The sequence below is a fragment of the Dinoponera quadriceps genome, unplaced genomic scaffold, assembly GCF_001313825.1.
Source record: "Dinoponera quadriceps isolate SergipeBrazil2010 unplaced genomic scaffold, ASM131382v1 scaffold113, whole genome shotgun sequence".
NCBI classification, from domain to species: domain Eukaryota; kingdom Metazoa; phylum Arthropoda; class Insecta; order Hymenoptera; family Formicidae; genus Dinoponera; species Dinoponera quadriceps.
In genome coordinates, this window is record NW_014554899.1 from 3,570,828 (window position 1) to 3,597,132 (window position 26,305).

Genomic DNA, 26,305 nt, shown 5'->3' on the forward strand with positions numbered 1-26,305 from the left:
AGCAAGAAAATCGAAAAACCACTTGTGAAATGCTGCTCGACAGATACAAAAGAAAGTCCATCGTATCATGACAGGTGATGAAAAATGGATATATTTTGAGAATCCTAAGCGTCAGAAATCATGGGTGAATCCAGGCGAACCATCGACATCCACTGCAATCGCTTTGGAAAGAAGACAATGCTCTGTGTTTGGTGGGATCAGAAGAGTGTAATCTATTATGAGCTACTAAAACCTGGTGAAACCGTTAACACTGATCGCTACCAACAGCAAATGATCGATTTAAATCGAGCATTGCGTGAAAAACGACCGGAATACGGAAAAAGGCAAGACAAAGTCATTTTGTTCCATGATAATGCCCCATCACACACAGCAAAACGGGTCAGGGAAACGATCGAGACGTTCAGTTGGGAAATACTAACGCATGCGGCTTATTCTCCAGACTTGGCTCCTTCCGATTATCATCTATTCGCATCAATGGGACACGCTCTCGCTGAACAACGCTTCGTATGAAAATGTACGAAAATGGCTCGATAGCTGGTTCGCTTCAAAAGAAGAAATGTTTTTTTGGCGTGGCATTCATAAACTGCCGGAGAGGTGGAAAAAATGTATAAATAGCAATGGACATTATTTTGAATAAAATATTTTTTATCATTTTCAAACAACAGACGTGTAATTTTTACAAAAAAATTCCGGTTTCATATTTCTATACCTGGTATGTGTTTATCTCAACTTCGTTACAAATTAATATTTATTATTTAGGTAGTGAAATGAATGTACAGGAACGTAATTGTGTTTGATAAATATTGAATTTAGGTGCAGCCCTCTTGACGATACTGAAAAAACAATTTTGCAACTTCGCAACCTCCTTAAACGTGATAGTGAAAATGATAAAGATATGAGGTAGAATGTCATTCATTTGCGTGTGTACACTATTCAATATAAACTTTTGAAGCGTAGACGAAATTTCAATTTAAAAATTATATCCCCGATTTCTTAAAACTGTCTACCTGTTCCTTTTCCGTAACGTTGCAATGGACTTCCGCCTGCTGTCTTAACTGTAGGATCTTCTGAGAATTAAGTTCAGCAATATTGTTAGTCACTGAAGCAATGGCAGCTCCTGTTTTGCTACGCAACACTGTCTCAGAAGTATACGGTGGTCGTTTCTCAGTCGAATTTTTTCCGCTATCTCCTATCCATTTAGAGCTTTGCGTGGTCTGACCATGTACGTACTTGTATTTGCGATCACGAATGGCCTGGTAAGTTTTATCGATGTTTATCAGTACTTCTTCTCTGGAATTAATCTCATCGGATGCAATCGTCGGCCACATATCAAAGCCATCGATCTTGCCAATTTTTTCCTTGCTTCCGCCTGTAACCAAGAATTTACTGATATTTCTTCAACACTGATCGAAAAGCGATTTGTGACTAACCGGCGGCAGACAATAAAGTGGGCAACCAATCGGCTATGTATATCAAATCGTTCGAGACACGCCCGGGTTTGTTGATCAGAGGGCTCCAGATTGCGGCTATACTTCGCACAGCACCTTCCCAAGGAGTAGCTTTAATCTATAAATATTCCGTTTTCACTCGCATCACAGTTTGTATCAAGTTACGTTATTAGATGGCTCAAGTTCTTCCTTCGCAGCGAATACTTACTCCACGTAAAGGATAATTACTGCCGTAATTATACAGAAAACCATCAGTAGGGGCTCCGTTATCAGACATGAAAAGAATAATGCTATTATCTAACATATTGCGATTTTTCAAGGTTTCCACGACCTGGCCGACACTTTCATCCATTTTAGAAACCATAGCTGTAAATAGTAACACCAAGAAATAAAATAAACTGATTCGTTTATGACATCTGATAAATCGTACTGCTACGAGAGAATCATTGAATCTATCGGAGTTATGGACATTTACCTATTATTATTATTATTATTATTATTATTATTAATGCTAAATTAAGTGTAATGTTTATTATATATCCAATAAGCAAATGAATCGCAGATTCTGTGCAGATTGACAGCAAATTTGAGCAAAATCCCACGCCAAAACTATAACTATCTATGTCCGCAGTTTCTATCTGCAGTATCCTGCAGTTCGCGTTCAGGTCCTGCTGAGAGATAATCTGAACAGATTGATAATAGAAAGCCTGTCGCCAAACTGCGCGTAACAAGACTTACTCGATTTCTATTACCAACCAAATTATTACAGGCTCTGTTTGATTTCTATCTACTTGTATTGCTTGTTAACATGTTCTGTCATATTTCTGGCAATTTGACAACATAATTCTAAGTTGGATTTGTCGTCCTTTTGGCATAAAAAACTTATAGTAGACTCTGCTCACAATCTGTTTGTGCAGATTTGCTTATTTGAATATATAGAGTCTAAACCACAAGTAACTATAATGGAATAAGTAAAACATAATAAAATAAAATAAAATGAAAAACCGGAAATGGAAAATCCTCAGAATGGAAAATCGAGTCTCAGAGAATGATAGCATTAATACTTTCAAGATAAATTAATGTACAATGTGAAAAATTATACTGCACCAGCATAAGTTCTTCTGTTTGGATCGTCGATGTAGGAGAATTTTTCAATCTCTTCGGGGGGAGCTTTTAGTAAGTGCTCCTGATTTCCACGGTGGACTGCAAGATGTGCCAAGTATAAAAATAATGGTTTATCGGGATTGTGAGCATTAATTAAGCGTACTGCTTCCTTGGTGTAGAGATCCGTTGAATAGTTGCCTTTTGTGTCCCACACGACTTCCATATTCCGTCTCATGTCCACGCCTCGAAAATATGTCAACTGAGAGAAAAAAGATTATTGCTATATATAATATTTTCAATACATTCTTTTTAACACCTTCTTTCAGTTGAAAAACCGCCACATATTTTTTCTAGTATTGAAAAAAGAAGTATATGACATTCCTAAAATAACTTACTGGCTCTACTGCTTCATGACTATAATAATCTTGGAGACCACTCCAAGAACCAAAAAACGTATCGAAGCCCCGGCAAAGCGGCGTATATGCCTGTTTGTAGTAACCTAAGTGCCATTTACCCAGTAAATTTGTTGAATAACCTAATTCTTTTAAATGCTGCAAAATCAATTCGTGACATGATTATTATTGATGTGCATTCAGCTAAGATATTGATTTGCGGTCTACTTTATGACAACAAAGATCTTTCAATACCTCCGACATCAACTTCTCTTTTAATGGAAGTCCACGTGGTTCTGACGGATATATAACATCTTGTTGCATGCCCGTATGGATAGGATGCTTCCCAGTCATTAAGGCTGCTCTACTTGGTGTGCACATTGGTGATACATAATGATTGTTTAGAATTATTCCATTATACGCGAGAGCGTCGATATTTGGCGTAGGTATCTGGTCGGAACCATGGAAGCTTACATCATTCCAGCCCTAGGAATAACGATACGGAATTCATTATAATTCAACAATAATATAGAATTTATTTCTGTTTATTATCATAATTAATGACAAATCTTTTGTTGTATTCTGTCGTTAAATTTTATCAAAGCAATCCCGATTCTTTTCAAAGAAAATAAAAGATAAAAAAAATTTGTAATTTGATCATAATATTAATATCGTTAAATCTACTTACCAAATCGTCTGCGAGGATGATAATAATATGCGGTTTTTTGGAATCATTTCCTTCGGTCGTTTCTAGTAAACAGACAGGTATCAAGGTGTCCAAAAGAAACACTGTGAAGAGCAGCAAGGACAGTCTACTCATCGTGAAATACTGAAATAAAAAATCATAAAGTTCATGTGTAAACCACCTGGCATGTTATTCTGTATATGTAGATCAACAACTATCGGCTAATACCGGAAAGTGCTTATAAGAAATGTCTCGACGACTGAATTATTCGTTGGTATAAGTGTATCGCTTCAAATGGGGCCTATTTATGGGGCGACAAAATAAATTTGGATACTTAAACCAATATTTTGTGTTTTATTAAACAATTCCCGGTATTTATTTGACAGAATATATATTTTCTCTCTCAGAATCTGACTTGCTGTATCTTATTTTTCTTTAAACAGATTATGTTTAAGTTAAAAGCACATTTTATGCTTATGTATGGGTGTATGCGTATATGCGTGTTTGTATTTTTACAGCAATCTGTATTACTATATAGAACAAAGATAACGTGTGTAAATCGAGCCTCTAGTTGCTTGACGTCTTCGTTAATAGACAAGTAAATACATACGAGCTATGACAATATTTAGCCTTGCCCGTCTTGCATTACCTTCTAAAACATTGGGACCTCTCCGAACATGGAATCATATGGTTTGATATATTTTATTTTTCACATATAATTGTTATCAGAATGAAATCGCAGCAATAACACTATTCAACAAATAACAATATTTCTTTGCTAACATGAACAAGATAAAGTGGTCTTTATTCATTTTTACTCACTGAATGCAAAAATATCAATAAAAACTCTGTAGCACGTGCAACTTTCTTTTTACTTCTTATTATTAAAATATATATCAGGATTTTTTAATAATAATATCTTACTTATTTTCTTTCGATTACTTTTACATTACGAAATGAGTTTCGAGTTCTTCTTTTCGTATCACTTTTATATCATGAAATGATGAGTTTCAGCCCCTGCTGACGACTGACGTGAGTCAGTCGTAACAAAGTACACAAAAATAACGTGTTACGACTTTTTGAATACCAAACATAGAAAACAAAGTCAACAGGGAAATACAAAATATAGGTTTTACTAATGTTACCGAAATCTCGTTTACTAATGTAATAATTATGACGAGTAATTTCACAAAGTAAAATTCGCGAAGATGTTTAAATCAAACACCACTAATTACCTCGCGTTATTTCCGGTTGGCTCAAACGACAGAGCTATCATTAATCTCGTGACGTCTCTCATCGTGATATCGATCGTTTGTTACCGCGGATTTATCACGGCGCAATAATCGCACACTTATTTGAAATAGTCATGTACATCAATACAATTAGTATTCGTGCGCATAATTTATTGTTTCTTGTTCGTGGCGTTGAGATATCATAACGTTCATTAAGCATAACTGATAAGAACACGACCTATATTTTTTTTGCATTATAATACAGGGTCTTCCATTAAGAGGTTTCATTTTAAGTTTCGCGGTATTTTGTACCTGTTATAGATGGAGTTGTCATATTTGACAGTTGTCGAGTAAAAACTGTGCGGTTAATAACAATGGATCGATATTCGCTTGAGCAACGCATAAAAATAGTGAAAACTCTCTACAAACACAGTGAAAATTTCGCTGAGACAGTTCGCAAAATCCGTACCAGTTTCGGTTGCAAAGAAGCACCTTCTCGTCCAGCAATTGTGAATTTAATCGATAAATTTCAACGTCTCAGCCAGATTAGCGATGTTAAGAACCCAATCCATGCTCAGCCAGTCAGAACAATCGAAAACGTTGCTGCTATGGTTGAGAGTGTCGCAGAAAATCCTGGCTTTTTTATTACCAAACGTTCGCAGCAATTGGGCATTTCACAAACCAGCCTGCGCATTTTGCATAAAGATCTTGGCCTACATGTTTACAAAATCTAACTGACACAAAAATTGAAGCCGACGGACAACGCCGTACGTTCATCGATTGAATATTGGAAATGTAAGCGGTTGACTTTGATTTTTTCAAGAAAATCATTTTGAGCGATGAGGCCCATTTCCACCTTTAAAGCTATCAATAAGCAAAACTGCCGCATCTGGGGCATTGAAAACCCAAGAGCGATTGACGAGCAACCTCTCCATCCACAACGAGTAACAGTTTGATGCGGCTTTTGTGCTCGCGACGTCATCGGGCCATATTTTTTTGAAAATGAAGATGGTTGCACCGTCACAGTCAATGGATTGCCCTACCGAGAAATGCTGACAGACTTCCTTTGGCCTGAAATTGAAGAACTGGACCTAGACGATATTTATTATCATCAGCAAGATGTGGTTACGTGCCACACAAGCCGTGAAACAATCGCATTATTACGTGAGAAATTCTATGGACGTGTCATTTCGCGTAACGGAGACTTCAATTGGCCGCTCAGATCGTGCAATTTGACACCCCTTTTTCCTTTGAAGAAAATTTATGTGAAGGATAAGATTTACACAAACGCTCCGCAGATGATTCAAGCACTCAAAGACAATATTCAAACTGTTATTGGCAAAATTGAGCCGTAATTGTGCGGAAACGTGATGGAAAATTTCCTCAAAAGAATGACCATTTGTAAGAAAAATCGAAGCGGCCATTTGGATGATATTGTGTTCCACGTTTAATCGCACAGTCTGCACTTTGGATTAGAATAAATACATCTCAACGTTTTCAAAAACTTATTCCTTTTTATTAATTTAAAATGAAACTTCTTAATGGAAGACTCTGTATATATAAATGATGTTGAATGTTGAATGTTGAGCAAAACTCACGATGTTGCCAACGGTGTACTTGTGCGCTCTTCTGCTACTGGCGAGCGGCTTTTTCGCTAAGATAAGATTTCGCTGAGACAATAAAGTTTGGTGGAACAACATCGTCTTTTATCAGATTTATCCGGGAAGCTTGTGCGACTCGGATGCTAATAGGTGATTTAAAAGGTAAACTTGATCAATCTATGTTTGTTTCATAATTGTTACACACATATATGTACAGTAAAACATGAGTTATTATAAGTGTAGCTAAGATTTTATTCAGGAAGGGGATTGCAAAAATTTATCTTCACATAAAACTTATTATCATATTTATATTAAAACTAGTTTACACGAATCTTCAGTAAACTTTCATAATTCTTCTTAAACTTCTTTTTCCAGCTTTATTTTTTGCATGAGGACCATTTTTCAATATATTCTTAGTATACATAATTTACTGAAACGATTTGACTGCAACTAAGTTTTCACTCTTTGCAAAATACTAATAGATTTTTCAACAGTGCTCGTTGCGCATGTTGAGTCACCGAATGTCTGATAGCGAAATTCAAAAATTATATTCATTTTCATGAAGTATTGGTAATATTTTGTCACTTGTTTTTAATTACAAAACTATCTACTATAGCTTTTTTATAGAATATAGATTGCAATTCCAAGTTGCATAATGTCCCGACGTCTTTAAAATGTTTTTAAGACGTCTTACGTTTAGATTTTAGACATTGTGCTCTCTGAGATGTATCAATTACATTTCTTTACTTTTACGATCAATATTTATAGGTATCTAGATAAAATTATCTAAATATTCACCGAGATGAATAAATAGATACTCTTTATCTTTATGGAAAAAATATAAAATATTTTCATCTTTATCTTAGATAAAAAACATGTTATCTCATCTAAAAATGATGTCTGAAATGATGTTATGGTCCATATTCCAAATTCACTCTTTTAATCAAATGAATGAAATAATATAGACCTATGCGTTAATTGGGTGGTACGTGTGTGATCGGATATTAATTTAATAAGTTTCTTATAATTTCATTTTTTTTTAATTTTATAGGACAAAATTTTATAGGACAAATCCTATTAAATTTGTGTGAAGTTACATAAATTTTTTTACAAACCTCTATTGCATTAACTTCTTCAAAAACGCAATTTTTATCGAGAAAATTTAAATTGTCGCGTTTGTTACGTTTATATTCATGTAATAAATCAAATTTAATCGTTAGTGAAGTGATAAAAACAAATTCATAGATAAAGATATAGCTAAAGATAAGAGATCGCTCAATTCTTCATCAAGGACGGAATCGAGATAAAATATGAATTTTTTCAGCTCAGCAATCATGATAACCCACAAATCGCTTCTCGTTCCCCCGATAAGTCTGATTAAATGATCGTGTTGTTTATGATCTTATTTTTTGTTATTCTTATTGTTTATGATCTTATCGTGTTTGGCAGTAACGTATTACAGCGACGAAATTGGTATGATCGATAAGAAGGATATATCTTCGAAAGACACATAGGGTCCTGAGGCGTGCAACGCGGGCAAAATAGCATATTACATTCCTCTTGACGCAATAGTTTTTTTTTTAATTACGACCTGAATTTATTCAATATTAGAGATTCGGTCTAATTTACGGATCTTGATTATTTTTTCCAACGTTACAAAATTTTAATATGTATATAAAAATCACTTATGCGATATATTAACTGAAAATTCAAGATAACTTGATTTCATTTCTCTACGACAGGTTTTAGTACAGCGAACTCGACGTGGCTGCCCGTGAATGCGAACTATAAAACACTAAATTTGACGGATCAGAAAACGGCCAGTGTGTCGCATTATAAAATTTACAGAACATTTGCCCACATTCATCGAAAGCCGGCTGTTACCGAGAGAAATTGCAGATTGTTCACGAAGAATGGTAACAAGGTTCTATGTGTGATCCTCCGGTTCCCGTTTCGCGTCACTTCTCAACAACTTCAAAAACGATCAACCTCAAGTAGTCGATCTATCGAACGAAGAACTCCCAGCAAAACTGTCGGTTAAAGTAGCCAGCTTGGATTCTATGGTCCAACCGGGGTAAGGCTCAAATACTCTTTCTTTGTAAAATTATTTATTTTATTCCAAATTAGGCAGTAACTTGCTAATTCAGTTAAAAGTTAAAAATTTGATAACTTTTAACTGAATTTAGTTATCTTTTATGCAATAAAGCTTTAACATATTTTTTTTTTTATTTACGTTAAAATATTCCATACATGGCTTTGCATAATTGACTTTTGCATAGTTAATTTTTAATTTTATTTTTAACTTTGTAACTTTTAATCTAAATAAAATTTATTTTATTTTAACTTAAGTCTTAATTGAATTAGTATTTTATTTATATAGCTTTTAACTTAAACTTAATTAATTTATAGCAATTAATTTTTAATTTTTAACTTAATTTATTTAAAACAAATTAATTTGCCTAATTTTACCTATACGCATATATAATAAAAAAAATATCTTTTTTCGTGCTTGTAGAACGGTAGTCGACGTAAACAAGATATCTTTACCGGCGAAGGATGCTGTAGTATATATGTCTGCTTAAGAATATATTATTTCTCAAGTATTATCTTTATTCGTTAGAAAATATTTCAACTGCACTCTGTGGAACACTCTGTGGATCTTTCATGCAATAAATAAGAATGAATAAATAGTGGTCAATTCATGAATTTTTACCTGACCTGTTTTCCACCGACCTCATAGGATATCTTGTTAACCGACACCATACCGACCGCCAGTATACGCACGACAGTGCGTCCAGGCATCATACCGACCGCCAGTATACGCACGACAGTGCGTCCAGGCATCATACCGACCGCCAGTATACGCACGACAGTGCGTCCAGGCGCAGCCGGAATTAATTAACGCGCCGGTAAATCCAGACGTCGTATTGATCGTGATAAACGCATGCGCTTTTATTAATTCGATCGCGCGCTGGTGGGGCGATGCAACGATATGTGCGAATAGTACTGTGAGGCAGCTGTGAAACTCCCGATAGTGCAAATCCATGGTAGTATGACGAGAGCAGTATCGCACGTGTCGACGAACATTCGGCGAGGGTGACAGTGATCGTTGTCGATCCCGGGCTTCATCCCTGTGCTTCACGGTACTTGACTTGAGTGTATACAAATCGGAGGAGTCGAATCATTAATTCGCGAGAGACCAGGAGAACACGATTCTGTTTTGGTCGACAGCCAACATCGACAGGTTCACACGCGATTACGCGATTATTCATCCCGTCTGATTTATTATAGTCTTGTTCCTAACGATTATCTTTGAGAAGTCTTAAAGTTTGAATATATCTGATGTAAATTTGGAGTGACGTTAGCGTATTATACTTCGCCGCGAATAATAATAGACATGGCTGACAGGACGATAACGGAGAAGTATCGTGTGTTTTGACAGCTGCATATGTGCCGTTCGACTGCAGCTGAAACATTGTTTTCCTTTCATTGCCAGTATATTTTGCTACAGTAATGTGTGTTTTTTTTCTTAGGAATTGTCGCTTACAATGTCTTTAGTAAACTTCTCGAAATTATTATCGGCGTACTCTCCCGTAGAACGTCAGGTTCGCGAATTTACTTCGCATCTAGTAATTATTTTCTCGCGTGAATAAATACTTGAGATAATACCGGCTGTCCTCATTCTTCGTCGTGAGCACCGTAAACGGTACAGAAATTATTAGTATGTCGACAATATTTTGCGTTGTTTTAACATACATTTCACTATAAAATTGGTTCAAACACTTGCACAAATTCGCACGAGCGAGCAGACTAGCCGTACGCTAGAAGACGATGCTTTGACAACTGAATATCAAAATATCATGCGTTTGCAATGAAAGGAAACTCTAAAACGAAAAATTTAAATTTGCGTTAAAACGAGCAACGGAAAGTCATCCGGCTTTTCGGGAAGTGCCGTCGCGCGGTGCCGAAGGTTGCGGATTCACCGTCGCGAGTTTGATTAAAAAGCGCTATCCCGGCAGATCGCTCTTGCGATATTGGTTTTAGACGCAAAGTAAATTAAATTGCGCTTTGAATCGACAACGAGATACTCGCCGCCTGGCAACGGCGACGACGACGGACAACGTCGTTTGTTATGACGAGTGCAGTTATGTCACGCGATTCTATCACGACGCACTGCTGTCCCGTTCGCGCTTGCGAATAAATTGCAAGATCGCGTTGAGCAGCCCTCGTGGTATCTGTGAATTCGCATTTTCGATTTGTCATGTGCACGGCGCATTCGTCTCTCTCTCTTTCGTCTCGCTGCAGATACTTAAAAATGTCCGCACGCAAGTAAGCGCGTCCCGCATTGTGCGGGACCGCATAATATAGATAACGCTGCATTGCAGTTGTGTACTACTGTGAAACGCAATCACCCACACACACACACACACATACACACCGCGACATTACGCCCACACACGACATCGTCTATTCCCGCATAATCCGCTTGTCCGATGCCACGAATCCCCTATTGACGTTTGTTCGTTGTCTGTTGTTTGTACGCCGGCCGTTGCACTTTATAACATCCGTCTTTCAGATCAAATCTCTCACCCCTGCTTCTTTCGTCTGCTGAACTGTAGCCTCGTAAAATCACATATCGCTATGTAATAAAAACGCTCTCGATATCTCCCACTTTACCACGTGTCTTTTATGTTATCGTAAAGAAGAGGGGAAACAGCAAGATAGATGTTATACTTCCCTGTGCAAAATCGATCCGGATAATAGAACGATCGTATTTCGGATGTATCCTTGACACGATTCCTCCAAGCGATATCGAGGATACGTGCTTGTGCTCCCGCATTGCTTACTGCCTCACGTTAATCTGAAATTCTCGCGACGTCGAACTTGCCATAGAATTGTGGACACAATCGATGATCTATATTTAGGCACCGTTGAGAGGCGCAGAGAGAGAGAGAGAGAGAGGGTCAGTGAGAGAGAAAGCTTTGTTCGCAGTTCTGTACACGGCAACATCCGGTAGTCCTTCATCGCGCATTCCGTTTCGCTTTCATGCCATTACGCAGTTTATTATACGTAGGCTCATTAAGCCCTTTGTGCTCCGCGACACTATCGATGAATCGCATGTGCGTAATGATCATTTGCAATCGCTCAAAGATACGATAGCACGAAGTTCGCAATGTCACGAGTGTCACGGAATTTCTGTTTTCCCGAAAACTCGCCGGCCGGTTAAGAATAGCCCCTCGTAGAGGATATCCGCGTTGATTTTTTTTATCTCGTGCGGTCAACAAAGCGTTGCGGTAGACCAATTAAAAAAGCCCATTCAGTCGCGCGCGCATCCAGTCGCCGGCGGACGGCCGTCGCGCAAAATACGGTCCGATTATCGAATTCGCTGCTTTTCCACGAAACTATTGTCTTCCTCGGGAAAATCAGATGGTGAAAGTACGTGTCTCTCTCGTAATCGCGACATTGAGGAAATTACCGCGAGTTCCGAAGACATCACACACCGTGATGTGTGTGTGTGTGTGTGTGTGTGTGTCCGTTCATTCGTGATACTGTTTGGGGTGGTTGGGGGGCGTTAAACAAAGATTTCTCTCACAGAGACCCTTGTCGGCGACAAAAAAAGTGGAGCACGATAAAAATGGATGTCCTTTCATATGACGTGTCGCACGGTTCTTCTTTTTTGACGTGCGGAAAAACGCGAATGCGAAAGGTCACGTGCACAGCGTGACGCACGCGGCGCGGTACGTGCAATGCAATACACGATTGAACGCGGGACGCATTTAGATGCCTGTTGTGATTACGCGCCGTCGATAGATCGATTGATCCGCTGGATCGCGTATTCCGCGCTTGATGTGTTTTTCAGGAGCGCACGGACGGAACGATAACTCCCTCCGTTCGATCACCGCCGCGAGAAATGTACGGCGACTCATGCGAGTTTTACCGTTTTCTCGCCCTCGTTCGCGCTCTCTCACTCGGGGCTTTTCCGCATTGACGGTGTTCCAACGTAAAAATAAAACAACACGATATTTTTAAAACTTGCGATAATAATAATTATCCGTTAGGCCACGTGGTTGCGGCAATATACAAAGCTCTCGATTGGTTATTCGCTCAAGCTAATTTAAGTCGTAAGTCACCGTTCATTCTTCGTCGTCATTGCCATTGCCATTTTTACGAAACTTTCGTATGCGTCTTCTTTTTTTTCCACGGTGCTATGGCGGCCCGAGCCAAAATTTTAGTCCTACATTAACCTCTTGACCGTCGATGGCATTGATGTGTGTCATGAATGAATTATTAACGTTAAATTATAAAAACACTTTTTCTAAGTTTAATACATCAGTAGATTCACATTATTTAACATATTTACTATTTTATTAAGAAATTTGATAAGGAAATTAATAAAATAGTCAATTACATTTTATTAACGTATTTTATTGATATATGAAGTTTATATTTTAATTATTATTTTCAGTGAATTTTGAGAGTTTAAAAGAGCTATAAAAAGAAATATAAATATATATATAAATTAAGATTCAGTAAGAAAAATTAATGATTTTTTGTTCTTCTATATTTTCACCCTGTGGTCCGCCATACTGGGACAGCCATTTTGCATTTATCAATTTTAACAACAGTTTTTTATTCAGTGACCTCGAAAATCCCTTATACACATATACTCGTCACAATTGATTTATTAATGCTGGGTATTTTAGGCCCACTTGTGTAGGTTTGGTGCTGATAGCGAAGGGATTAAATTTAGTTAGTTTTGCATTAAATCTTCTAATGTGCTTCTTTGATACTAAAAATAGGAATTTATTATCATTTTGTTCATTTGAGGACCTAACGCAGAACTAAAATTTAAACTTGAGGGCTTTCAAGTGACCGTTGGCCGGCTTCACGATTTAAATATCGCTTCTCCAGCCGATATCCTCCTTTCAATTGCCTTCCGTTTTTCAGCGCGATTCACCGTTATCGCTTCTCGCACGTACATGTGTATGCATAAGTGCGTGGGTCATGTCGTGGCCTATATACATCGGAAATTAAGCTTACGTCTCTTATCTGAAATTACTTTCAGCCTTGCTCGTTTCGCAGGGACTATATCGAGCTTAGAGCAGGCGGGGTAGATCGTGTTAGTTTCGAACCGATTGCTCAGCTGAAACGAACGCGCGATTGACGTATTTGCGACACATACCGCTCCGACGAATTAGAAACCCTTACCTGGTCGATACTCGAATGAGGTCTCCGTCGTATAAAATCCGATTGTCGGAAATTCTGCCCCCCTTCCCTCTTTCTCCTTTTCTCATTCTCTCTCTCTCTCTCTCTCTCTCTCTTTGCTGCCTCAGGACTTGGCGACGCGCGTAGCGAATTCGACACTCAATTTCGCGCGTCGTCGTTCCTAAGTTCGGATAATATATTTTCAAAAAAAACGAATTTGAATCTCGAGGCCGGTAATCCGTTCTATGCTAATGCACCAGTTGTAATCTGCGACGAAAGATTGCGTCACGCGAGACGCTCGTCACGTTTCAATTAAAATTGCAGATATGCGTCGGACATTCGTGGTTTTAAGCGCTCGCAGCGAACGCTATAATCCGACCGTCGTCTATTTGCGTGCGTAACTAATAATCTTAATTTTCGATCTTGAACTTCTGCCGCGGCACTACATCGCTACGTAAGTGCTTACGACGTCATGACAGGTATCGGTCGGCATTAATTGACGATCTATTGAGTCATTTGTTGGCTAGACATATGACGAACGTTCTGTCCGCTGATAACACCATTCTCGTGGACGTGAGCGTTTACATGGGGGTAATTGCCATTTGCGTGCACGATTGTTGTAGAACATGGTAGACGTTACGACAGCTTTGCCATCTAATGGAGGGGGCTCGCTAATTGGACGCACCAGAGGCGCTCTCAGGACGGTGCGATCCGCTTTGGGCGGCAGCGGGGAGTATCTTCAGGGCCTAGGAAATAGGATAGGCTCCGCTCTTAGTAGTAGCTTGGAGGAAAGTGAGCTAACTACGACTCCATCTTCGCCGCCGTCGTCACCGCCGCAAGCAGCACCGCCTATCAAGCCGCCTATCAAGTCGGAGGAGCAATTAGGACGACGGAAACTTCGGCTTCCGAGGTAACCTGACGCGATTCATCGTCCTTCCGAGATTCCGTGGATTATTCCTAAACGAGATCCTTTATCTAAGTTATCTGAGCCGGTTACGAAGTGATCGGCCGTGGCCGGGTTCACATGTCGGTAGAAAATCCGGTCGAAATTATGCCAAGGTCAAGTCGAAATCATGTGAAAATTAACGTTCTATTTGATATTTGTAAGACTTCATCACGATATCTAAAATATATTACGTCGACATGATATTAACCTTTCCGAGACCAAGCGGGATATTTTAAACTCTCCACAACAGTTTTTTTTTATATTTAACTTTGTTGCTATCATGTTTTGCGACTTGTACTTTTATGTATATGTCACTTTTATACCACGAAGTTATAGTGGAATTTTATTTTATAATTGCTTGCCATTTGATGTGAACTTTGCCTAAGAAAAGAAGATTGAAGAACTAAGTTTATATGCAGCTGGTGAAACTTTATTTGCAGGATTCATAGAAAAGTAGAACAAACAAATGATTGCTTAATTTGCCAAACAGAATGAGAAGAATGTTGAGTAATAACAAAAATAAAGTTAACATTAAAATTCAATTTATATAACATGGTTTTTGTCCTTTCTTAAAATATTTTATTATTTAATTTTATGAATAAAGAAGATTATAGGTTTATAATAGATTTATTATAATCTCTAAAGTAATTAAGAGCTAAGTTATAAAATAAAGATTATAGAAAAATAATTCAATATCGTATATCGGGATATGAGAAATACCCCAACGGTCGGACAGAACAGAAGAAATTTTAAATTCGGCTATGGAAGAGTTAACATGTCATGCGGATCTGTCGTTAATGTCACGTCGATCCTCCTTTGCAATGAAAAATCTAATACTTATCAAATCGAATGGTTTAAAAAATTAATCATCGATATCGAATTGATCATGAACTCATGAACCCGAATGGATCACATGTGCCCTCATTCCTTTTCACGAAGTACGTGTGTATATAGTTCTTCTATAATATAATTTTAATTATATGCGCAACTTTTAGCAAACGTTCAACACGTCGTGCATGACACAGGCATCAACGTGTTAACCAACACGGAGGATAATATTATAATGCTCCCGCTTCATGAATATTCGCTGGCTGACACGTCGATGTTTTATTCGTAGATTCGGCACGGGATTATCCTATGAGGATTACGAGGCGATGGCGCGGCACAAATTGGAGCGACAGGGGAACACCAATATTTCCAGGTGTACGCGGAAATATCCCCCCGGGATGACTTATGAGGAGATAGCGTCCTCGAGATCGGCCTCGAGCAAGAAGCAGGAGAGCCGCACGGAGCAGGACGATATCAGTCCTGATCGAGACAGCCAGGAAAGTATAGAGCCCCTCCAGGAGCAGGACCTCAAAGCGACTGGACCGGATCCTTACGAGAAGTTGAATTACAAAGCAGGTGATTAGGTGCTCTCCGTCTAATTACGCGCGGCGAATGTCGAGATCAATGACTCTACTTGTCTTTGACGACAGTCGTTATCTCTCTATCTCTCTCTTTCACTGGCTCTTTTTCTCACGGTTGTCGCGATTATGCAACGATCGACACTCGGATGGAAATAATGTGCTGTGTTCTTCTTTCTTTTCACGAAGCGAGGGCGCCTACCCGCTATCAGACGATCGTTTTCCGTTTAGGTAAATGTAATGTCAGTGTGGATTCCTCTTGTACGAGCTGTGTGATCTTTCTCTCTTTTTTTTTTTTTCACCTTACACGAGTTTCCTCGGTGTACTACACATCATAGAAATGCTTGAAGTCCAAAGTATCGATACTTTCGTCCATTCGGTGTGAAGCGCAAATCGAGGCTACATGATCCTTTGTCTCGAGGAGTTAACGTTATTTCATATTTAGTATATCATAGTATATCAATTAGCGTGTCGTGCAATGATATGTGAGCGCATCGGTAACGTTTGATCGCAATGCGATACTTCCGTTGATACTGGCTGCTGACGCACCGAGCTGATTCCGAATCAAGGGACGGTATTCATAGTCGGATGTTATATTTAAGACCGTCTTAAGTTTGTCTTCAGATGGCTATACGGCTGATTTCATTAGCTACAAAGCATCCGAAAATAAATTTAAGACGGTCTTAAATATAAGATCTGAATATGAATACCGGCCAAGGTGTCATCGTCGAAGAGATATCTGACATTCGGACAAAGTATCGATACGTCGATGTTATCGTAAGCGTTTCTCATCACGTGTCCGAGTTTTCGACACAGAACTCAACCCACTAAATGTAATTAGCGAATACTAGAGCGATCGATATTCGCTTGACCCGGTGTTCGAATATCTCTGGGTCGACTCCGGCGAATCTCCTCTATTATTCACAGTTCGAAGAAACTGTACTTGCGGAGCGCGTCACGTGTACATACACGTGAAACACTACGATTCGACACTTGTATATTCGAACACATCAAAATACTTGTAGCTAACCCTCCTTACCAGAGATTGCATCCCTTTGGTAAAAAAGTATCTTTAGCTATATGTGAATATGTGTGCGAGCGCGCGCGTGCGTATATGTGCGTATATATATATATATATATATATATATACTTTCACGCGACTATTTTTACCCATCCCGATTGCATTCGCATTTCCGACGCGAAGACTATCCTTCCTTTATTATGCGCAAGCGAGAAAGCTTCAGCGCGCGATAGTAGTCGTTTTCCTGTGATAGGCGGTCGCAATTATAGTCGGACGATTACTTATACACACACACCGAGTTTCCGTAATAACGCGGGGTATATCGTATAATTGCTAGAGCCGTATGTATTATAGATAGAAGGCAATATTATGTAACATGATGAGTGCAATCATGTAACATGACGGGCACAAAAAGCGCTGTTTTCGATGTTGACTGTAATGGCGACTGATATCCATACGAGTGCGCTCTCATGTTGACATTTTACTTATACGTACGAAGTCTAGTATTACACCAAGTCGTTAAGTGGATAAAACGGCAATATGTTCCTCTTTATGGCATCAAAGCACGATAAATGCTCCTTTAAGGGAGTTCTCATTTGTAACGTTTCGTTGGTAGATAACTTCAGATTTTTTTTAACTATAACGTATGTACATACCAGTTTCAAGTTTTGCATAAATATTTATCCATATTTTACATATTTTACATATTGTAATTTCTACACATTATCATTTTCAATATTAATAAAGATATAAATAATTTTGCTAAAGCTGATCGCGAAATGTTCGTTACCACGATTCCAGACATTGTGGGTTTCTGAAACCAACAAAAAGACAAAAATATTATTATAAACTTATGGCTATATCGCCCTCGCCACGATGAAGTCAATATCTTTAATATTTCCATTTTTTAAGGACTCCTAAGCTGAAAAAGATTTGGCCAAAAATCGATTTTTCTCTTTTAAGTCGTGTTATAATTGTCAAAAATCAATTTTTATTCTGCACCGTGGTAGGGATAATAGCCACAAGTATATAGTTTAATAAATTTTTTGCCGTTTTTTAAATTTCAGAAGCTTACAACATCCGAAATCATGGCAACTATGTAAGCAAAACTTCCGTTCAACGCTGCACAAAATGATTTATAACTTTATTAATATTGAGAATAATAACATGTAGAACTCATATATATTGTTAAAATATAGCTAAATATTTATATAAAACTTCAGAATTGTATGTCTTACAGTTTTTTCGAAACAAATTTCCAAAAATCATCTACAAATTAACGTTTCAAATGAAAATACCCTTTTAATGCTACAAATAACAATTGAAACTTCCCGAGTCAAAATTTTAATTTAATTCTACATTAAGTCTCTAAGTGGAAAAATAACAATAACTTTCCATTTGTAGCATCAAAGTAGCATAATAGAAGACTTTTGAAGACTTAAGCTCGGTTTTTATTTCCTGGTTAATTTGTGGTTTAGGCTTAATCTAATAGTAATGTAAAAATTATGTTGTTTTATGCATGGTTACTCTCATTAAACTTTAAAACTTTGTCATTACAATTATCAGTTGAATGATTAACCATGAATAAAAAAACACAATTTTCATATTATTATCAGTTTAAGTCTAAACCGCAAGTTAATCAAAAAATGAGAAATAAGATCTTAACATAGAATTAACTAAATTTAATGTAGAGCTATAATTTCAAGTCGAGTTCCGTTGTTTATAATAGCCTTGCTTGAGAAAATGTTCGTGAGGCCGATAACGACGAGAGTAATGAATCTTTGAAATATGATTGTCTCGCTTCACCCGACGCTCATTCGGTTGACATTGGCGGGGAGTATCGGGATTACAATTTTTACGTAAGAGTGGCCAAGTATACGCTATGTTGCGTAGCCTAGCGCGAACTTACTTACTTTTGTTATTTATTTCTGTCCGGCTAGTCGTAGATTATTAGACTCGACTGCAAGTTTGGGTGTCACCCTTCCGACAAACGTGACGCACTATTGCTTGTGACACGTTCGTTATTTTCGCACGAAGACACCTAGGGATTCAACTTGATAGAACATACGTTCCGTTTTGCAGACATACCTTGCAGCAGCGATTCTACCAGCGATCAGGACGGGTACGGGCCAAGCACCAGTTTGGATTCTAACATGGACGGTCGCAGAATGTGGCAGCGATCAGGTGATGATCTTCTCGATTTCAATTCACATGAGTGATAAAAACCGTTTTCATCGCCTGAGCGAACGTAACGATGCTTATATAATAGTAACGTACGCAATAGCTCATCGATGATTAAATTCTAGAAAATGGAGGAGAATTTCCAAGCCATTGCACATTATGTACCTAAAGCTATAATGCACATGATCAAATAGCAACCATGTGCACAAATAGTGTTATTTTTGCTCAGGGTCATCGGGCTCGGTTCAGTCCTGGGCTTCGAGTTTATCGGCTGACAGCCAATCGGAAGAGGCAGCTGCAGACTTCATGAAGGCTTTCGTGCCTCTTTTATTTGATGCACCTAACAGTATCGATCAGGAGCAGAAGGCTAATTTTGGGCAGATGGTTCTGGTAAGCGTCAAATAAATATTACGAAGCGTCTATAACGATAGAATATACGTCGTCCTGCAAAATATATAAGACCCCTCTCTCCCGCTGGTCGAGTATTTGTAACGTTCTCTCAGAAACGTGTCAGACTCGAATAGCGTGGGACGAACGGGACAAGTGAACGGCAAAATGAACGCGAGTGACATAACGTATACGCTTTGAGGCTTGATCCGACGCTGATGACGAACTTGTAGACAGAATCGGGAAGAATATGGTTCTCCAGAGTGGTGAACGCAAGAAGGGCGCGTGCTTGCGTCACTGAAGCTTCGTTCTACTCTTTGGCTCAGCATTTCGCGGTCGCACTGTTCGAATGCCACGAGGCGGACGACTTCGCTCCCGCTAAGAGTCTTATGAACATGTGCTTCACTTTCTATCACGAAGGTAACGAGAAGCCAACCGCAGATAGATTATAAAAATAGTTAACATTTTGATTGCCACGCTGATTTCCCTTAATCACCTCGAAGGTCAACTAACATTTAACTCGCCAATGATGCGATAAATAAATGTGATCTGTTAATTAGTGATGAATAATTGCAATCTTTTATGTCCAGCAGTTTATATAAATTAATGAGACGTGGTATTATCATCATGCTTTTTTCGGTGATCTACATGATACAGTCAACGTGTCAATCACAGAATACGCTGATAAAACAGTCGACAAAAGAAAAACACCAGAACGAGACTAGTCATGTAACTTTCTTGGACGCTGAATACGAATCCGGTTTCCAAATTGCTCCATCACGTCACGATTTTGCGAAATTTGCCGTTAAAGTTGCAAAACAGAACATACTGTTTTCACATATTTTATCATATTATAATTACGATATGTGTTGATGATTTTGCGTGTAGCCTCGGGAAGCGTGTAGCCACGATTGACGCAAACGAGGTCAATAGAACCTCTAGCTTAATTTCTTGGTTGCGAAGATAATGGTACAGGCGCCGATTAACTCTTTATTAATCTTGCTGGTTTATTTAAAAAGGGTCAATTGCGAGCGGTGTCTTGTATGTGATCGGATAGTCTAGCTCCGTTGAAAATCAAAAACCAGCTCCAGTTATCGAAAGCCGCTTATAAAGGCAGCGATAGTCAACAATAACGAACTTCGAGAATGTTCTCGAAGGAGTCAACAATGCGAGAGGCAGTAGACAACAAACATAAACAGTCTAACGTCTCTCGCCAAGACAAAGAATTTAAATTAGAAAATGATACAAAACAATATATGACGTATTTTAGAGAAGTTTTATTGCAATCAAAATTAAGTATGTTTTTAGGACTTTCAGTCCTCAGAAGAAATATTTTGTTTCGGCTATGATTAATAAGAGATTTATGGTCAAATGTAGTGTCTATTGCGGAGAAGCTATTAATTAAATCATTGATGACTTATCAAATAGCTTTTAACTATGTTTATTCAAACTTAAGGGTTTCTTAAATCGCTGAATACGAACTTGACGTCAAAATTGACAAATTCAACATGCTGAATTCAAGAATGTCAAAATTAAAAAAATCTCCGGATTAGTTTTGAACGGAAAATTTCCTTTTTAGAACCTACATACTTAATTTTAAATGCAATAAAATTTCTCCAGCACGTCATATATCATAGTTATAACATGATTGCATAATTAAAATAAGCGAAAAAGTTCTTCTTTGTAACTTTAACTGCAAATTTCTCAAAATTATGACGTGATGGAGCAATTTAGAAACCGGATTCGTATTCAGCATCGAAAGAAAATTATAGGAAATGACTAGTCTCTTTCCGATGTTTGAAAAGATTATTTTTTGTTGAACTGTATAATTCGTCGAGATTATATAATGCAATATAAAAATAATATCCTCTGGACGGTCATTTTCAGTGGAAGTCCCCGGATTAGAGCCTTATCGCGAGTACCTGTACACGCACTTGCGCGTCCAACCGATTTGGACGTCCATGAGATTTTGGACCGCCGCCTTCTTCGACGCGGTGCAGTGCGAACGAGCCTCCAGGCCGGTGCCACCGCGGCCGAAGTCCTTGGATCAAGAGAGCATCGCCGCTGAGGATCGGAGGTTTCAAGCTAACATAGTCTTCGGGCAATTAGGGTAAGTATCGGCGTTCCATTTGGACATTCATAATCGATTAGTTTGGTCATGCTCATTTTCCGATGTAACGACTCTTCCAGGACTTTCACCTGCAACATGCATGCTTTCGGCCTGTCACGAGTTTTATGCACCGAGTTCCTGCGGAAACAATGCATCATCGCTAATTTAACGAAAGGTGACTATTATTCGCGACATCTTTGAGTAAAATAAAGAAAATGAAGTTTTTGACTAATACGTACCGTTGTCGCATCGATTTCGCAGAGCAAGAGAAAATGCTGCGAGACAACATAGACCGGATGTTCGACGAGACCGAGCCATGGCGGTAGTTTGCTTTGTAGACAGGACCGATCTTGGAAATCGCCCTGGAGAATCGCGATTCGAGAGATGTTCCTTCGCAAAAATATTATTGGCGAACACTAAATTGTTCTCGAACGCCGAGATAGCGGCGAGGTCAATTACGAGTGCGATCTTGTTGATGTTGTTGGTCGTAAATCGACGTCTATTGAATCTTGTGCGGTATTCGACGCTGAACACGTCGCTTCCTGGGACGCAAACTTTGCACCGTTGAATCTTGCAACGGTCTTATCAAAGTTCTCATGTTTCCGATACGAATTAGGTAAGGTACTAGTCTTAACAGCGCTTATGAGGATAAGAGCAGTTGAAATCAGAGGTCTGTGTGGAAGTAATTACGAAATTTTGAAATAACCTGAGTCGAAATTTTAATCTTACATTAAGTCTATTTGGTTCTACATTGTCTTCAAACGGAGGAAATGGAAATAACTACTCATTTATAATATCAAAGGAGCACTAATTCTCTTTGCTAAAGAAAATTTAGACCTCACGGAGGGAAATTTTAAATTCTGCATTAAATCTGCAAGTTGAGAAAACGGAAATAACTTCCCAATTGTAGCATTAAGAGGAGCTGAAAACTTTTGAAGACTTAACGTAGAACCTAAATAGACCTAATTTAGTATTGAAATTTTAACTGAGGATAACGTTGAAACTTAAATATTCAGACTGCGATGATAAAGTTAAGCTTTGAAATGACAATAAGGCGCGAAAATGGAGCTGCGTCGGCAGTTCGATCGAAATATAGAGCTGATCGAGTTCTGTATAATATGTGCAGGAGAAGTGTTCTTATTGGTGAGAAGCATGTGTTTCGATGCGCAGCGCTGTCTCCTGACGAGATCGCGTTTGATCGAATTTCCAAATGAAATTCCAGGTGAACGTTTTGTTAGATAATTTCTATCTCCCTCAAATAAAGTCCGCGCGATATCGTATTTACAGTTATTTTCTTTTTTTACTCCATGGTTTGTCGCATACTTACTTATCATATCTTCAATCGCTGCTTTCGACCGGGCGGTAATAAATTTCTAAGCGCGTGCAAATCCTAATACGTTACACCTGCAATTGTACGTTGACAATTTCCGACTTGAAGAATTATCAGCGCCTTTTGTAAAAACGGGACAAAGATATAAAGTATTTTCTTTCACTATTAGATGAGAAAGTGATATTTCTTCCTCTGTAGCGATGAATACCGGTATTAATTGTAATCAACAATTTGCGCATTCCGACAACTTGTCATCACACGCGATGTAATCGTTACATCAGTGCATCATTATGCGATGTAAATAATTTCGAAGGAAAAGCTTGTACCTAAACACATATCATCAAATGCAAATCACACACAGCGCTCTATTTTATTTTATATATATATATATCTATCTATCTGTGCGATATATGCCTGCAAGTATGGAACGGTAAACTCAGCAAACACTTAAGGCAAATAAATTTCATCATCGTACTTAAGCGGTTTATTAATAATTTCCTTTTTCATTATTAAATTATTAGTATATGATGTGTATATGTGTGCAAAAATTTTCTGGATTTCTAAAGTTACAGGAAAAATATTCCTCTATGTCATATTGTTATTTTATTAATTGATCTCTCCAATATCCTTGACTTTGAAAATCTTACTCGATCTTATGGAACAAACTCAACACTTTTTATAGGAATTTTCGCTTTTCGAACTGTTCGAAGCGTGCGCTTTCAGCAAGCTGGAAGTTCTTAATGATCTTTTAACAAAAGGAAACTTTTCATCAACATCGCTGATCTTTTTGGGGTTGAAATATTTACTTCGAAAGTTTGCTCGCGGATCTCCTCGATCCTTACAGAACATTGGTTCGCTTTTTCTCTCATTTAAAGATTTCACGAGCTCCACTCGGGATTTTGCACATTTCTTGGATAACAGTTCATTACTTTTCTCTGGAATGATTCTTGCATCTTTCACGATAGACTCGGTGGATGTTTCGCTGTGCGATTCGGATTTCTCCGAAAGCTTCTCGAGAATTCCGCTCCCTTGAGCCATTCTGCCGGGGAAATAATTCGGCAGGACGTTGCTTCGCACAGATTTCAGTTGTTTCGACTTGTCAAGGTCCAGAAGCTCGTGTCTAACTTTCGGAGCGTCCCCCGTCACATCTGTTCGCTGCATGCAGCTGAAGTCGTAATTAAATATGCTTCGCGGACTTCGAATGTTCTTCAAGCTCGCTTCGATCAGATCAGCCAGATCGAAACTGTTGTCCCTAGCGACGACAGGGTTGTTGGAGAACGCTGCGTCATTGTTGAATATTTCATAACTGGTCACGGCCGTCTTCTTAGGCTCGGCCTTCGTTTTCGATCGAGGCATACACTGCAAGCCTCGTACTAAATCCGAGGAGGACCTGGCGTTTCCCACAATGTTCTTGGATACCGATGACGCTCTGGAAGTTACGTATTTTGTTTTACCTTCTTGAGAAGTTGCCTTGACCTTGTTGCTCTTATCGACATATTTTTCCGGCTTCTCCGATTCTTTGTCAAATCCCTCGTCATATTTAAAGACTCTTCTGGTTTCTCCTTTCACCGTTATTTTACGCGCGACAATGTCTTCTCTTTTAACGCTCTTCGCATTTACGTTGAATCCAGAATTCAAGTTTTTTGAGTTTTTCCTTGGCGGAAATGACTTCTCCTTCTCCGTCTTCATGTTTGGACCACGAAATCGAGTGTCGGACGACGTTTTGGAAAGTGAAGTGGTTGTCAGATCTGCGTCTGGAAATTCCGAGCGTTGCTTCATTACGATGTTGACAGTCGAGACCGTCTTTGAGATCGGCTTCAACGTGTTGGTGGTTCGCAGCGATGGTTTGATAGTTTTCGCGTCGTTTGCATGTTTGGTTGATAATAATGTTCCGAAATTCTGAAAAATACATTTATACAAAAAATATATTCTGAAAAATACATTTCGTATTTCTACCAAATGAATTTGTTCTTATTTATTATGTTAAGCTGTTGTACCCTTTGATCTCTTATTAATGTCTCCATCTGTCTGTCTCTATAAAGCTGCTTCCAACCGTAAACCTCAGCTTCCTTCCTTTCCCCTACGCCAATTTTGGCGTTTTTATCCCTTTTATAGAGAATCTCCCAAATCAAATCTGTATTGAATATCTAAAGGGAAACGAGTGAAATATTAATGGAATAATAGGATTATTATATTTCATAGAGAGTCTAATGCAATTTTCTACATAAAAACATTTTTCCTTTATATTTTATTTGGTTTAACGATTTTTTAACCAACTCAGTCAATTAATTTTATTTATTTATTTATTTATAAACGGGAAAATTCCATTTTACACACATAAAGAAAAATTACACAACTTATAAAATAAAATATAAAATATTATATAACTTGTATGGATAAATTAGTAAAGTATCGAAAAATGTTGTCAAAATACATAATAATAATTATTAAAAAATTAATTATAATTAATTTTTAAAAATAAAAGCTTACTAAAAAGCAGGACGATAAATTTTATTTTCTGTGTTGATAAAAGTATAAGAAAATTATTATCTCCTTTCACCTCATAGGCGATACGTGATAACAGGGACAACTTGATAATATCTCTGTATTCCAGATATCTTGTTATTTCCCCGATTAAAGATTTCGGCAAAGTCAAAAGGGTATTCCTGTTCCCTTCAGCGATATTTCTGACGTGAATCAACACATGTTCACCTGCAATGTTAAACAAAATGGAATGCAAGATCGAACTTTTTTGAGGGGGTCAAATGTCTCACCAAATCCGTGGCGGATTTCGTCTTGCAATGATCTTTCCCAACTGAATTCGGTGAATCTGACGCGACGTACGATCGGCGTTTTATGCGGGCCGTGGGATACTTTCCACAAATACAGAATCACCTGAGAAACGTGAGGAAGTTACCGAGGAAAACGAGGATCAAGCTTCGTTAGTCTCATCTCGTCACCTCGTCTTGGAGAATTTTAAGACCGTAGTAGTCCCTGCTGGGCGGAGGTGCCACTGAATACTTCACCAAGTATTCGATGCTGTTGTTCATGCTCGACGTGACCACGTCGAGAAAGTTTGGCCTGAACTCCGTCGTTGGTCGGTTCCGACGCGGAAATTGGCACGGATATCGAATCGAAACGTATTCGCACATAACTGATACTTCAATGTCTTCAACGTTAACGTCTTTATTCATTAAATGCATTACGGTAAAGAATGCTTGGATCAAAATTTATGTTTCACATTCTGATATAACAT

At 38.3% G+C, this 26,305-nt stretch overlaps 3 protein-coding genes across 6 annotated transcripts in view; 1 reads left to right on the plus strand and 2 right to left on the minus strand.

Annotated features, from left to right (window-relative positions):
* Window positions 1-3,764, minus strand: part of LOC106742452 (arylsulfatase B-like) — a 4,929-nt gene extending 1,165 nt beyond the window's left edge. Inside the window, exons 1-7 of the mRNA XM_014615383.1 lie at window positions 3,633-3,764; window positions 3,200-3,430; window positions 2,948-3,103; window positions 2,556-2,811; window positions 1,657-1,814; window positions 1,431-1,566; window positions 1,008-1,369 (exon numbers count right to left, since the gene is read on the minus strand). Coding sequence (XP_014470869.1) covers window positions 1,008-1,369; window positions 1,431-1,566; window positions 1,657-1,814; window positions 2,556-2,811; window positions 2,948-3,103; window positions 3,200-3,430; window positions 3,633-3,764 — 1,431 coding nt within the window. The remainder of the gene's footprint in view (window positions 1-1,007; window positions 1,370-1,430; window positions 1,567-1,656; window positions 1,815-2,555; window positions 2,812-2,947; window positions 3,104-3,199; window positions 3,431-3,632) is intronic.
* A 5,683-nt stretch (window positions 3,765-9,447) lies between these two features.
* LOC106742625 (uncharacterized protein KIAA0513) lies at window positions 9,448-23,513 on the plus strand. Of its 4 annotated transcripts, none has more exons than XM_014615774.1 (10): window positions 9,448-9,605; window positions 14,292-14,578; window positions 15,732-16,018; window positions 16,210-16,251; window positions 19,124-19,225; window positions 19,452-19,612; window positions 19,843-20,029; window positions 21,497-21,719; window positions 21,800-21,894; window positions 21,981-23,512. In XM_014615774.1, exons 2-10 carry the CDS (start codon window positions 14,295-14,297, stop codon window positions 22,043-22,045), a joined length of 1,446 nt encoding a protein of 481 aa, XP_014471260.1. In that variant the 5' UTR covers window positions 9,448-9,605; window positions 14,292-14,294; the 3' UTR covers window positions 22,046-23,512. The 4 variants fall into 4 exon arrangements, with proteins under 4 accessions (XP_014471260.1, XP_014471259.1, XP_014471262.1 ...); XM_014615773.1 differs by lacking the exon at window positions 9,448-9,605 and adding an exon at window positions 11,815-11,898 and having other exon boundaries at window positions 21,981-23,513; XM_014615775.1 differs by lacking the exon at window positions 9,448-9,605 and adding an exon at window positions 11,937-12,200 and having other exon boundaries at window positions 21,981-23,513.
* Window positions 23,514-23,626: 113 nt separating this feature from the next.
* On the minus strand, window positions 23,627-26,099 carry LOC106742453. Its single transcript, XM_014615384.1, has 5 exons — window positions 26,010-26,099; window positions 25,824-25,944; window positions 25,610-25,761; window positions 25,047-25,196; window positions 23,627-24,948 (listed from the first exon to the last, which is right to left on the minus strand). Exons 1-5 carry the CDS (start codon window positions 26,097-26,099, stop codon window positions 23,716-23,718), a joined length of 1,746 nt encoding a protein of 581 aa, XP_014470870.1. The 3' UTR covers window positions 23,627-23,715.
* Between the last annotated feature and the right edge of the window lie 206 nt (window positions 26,100-26,305).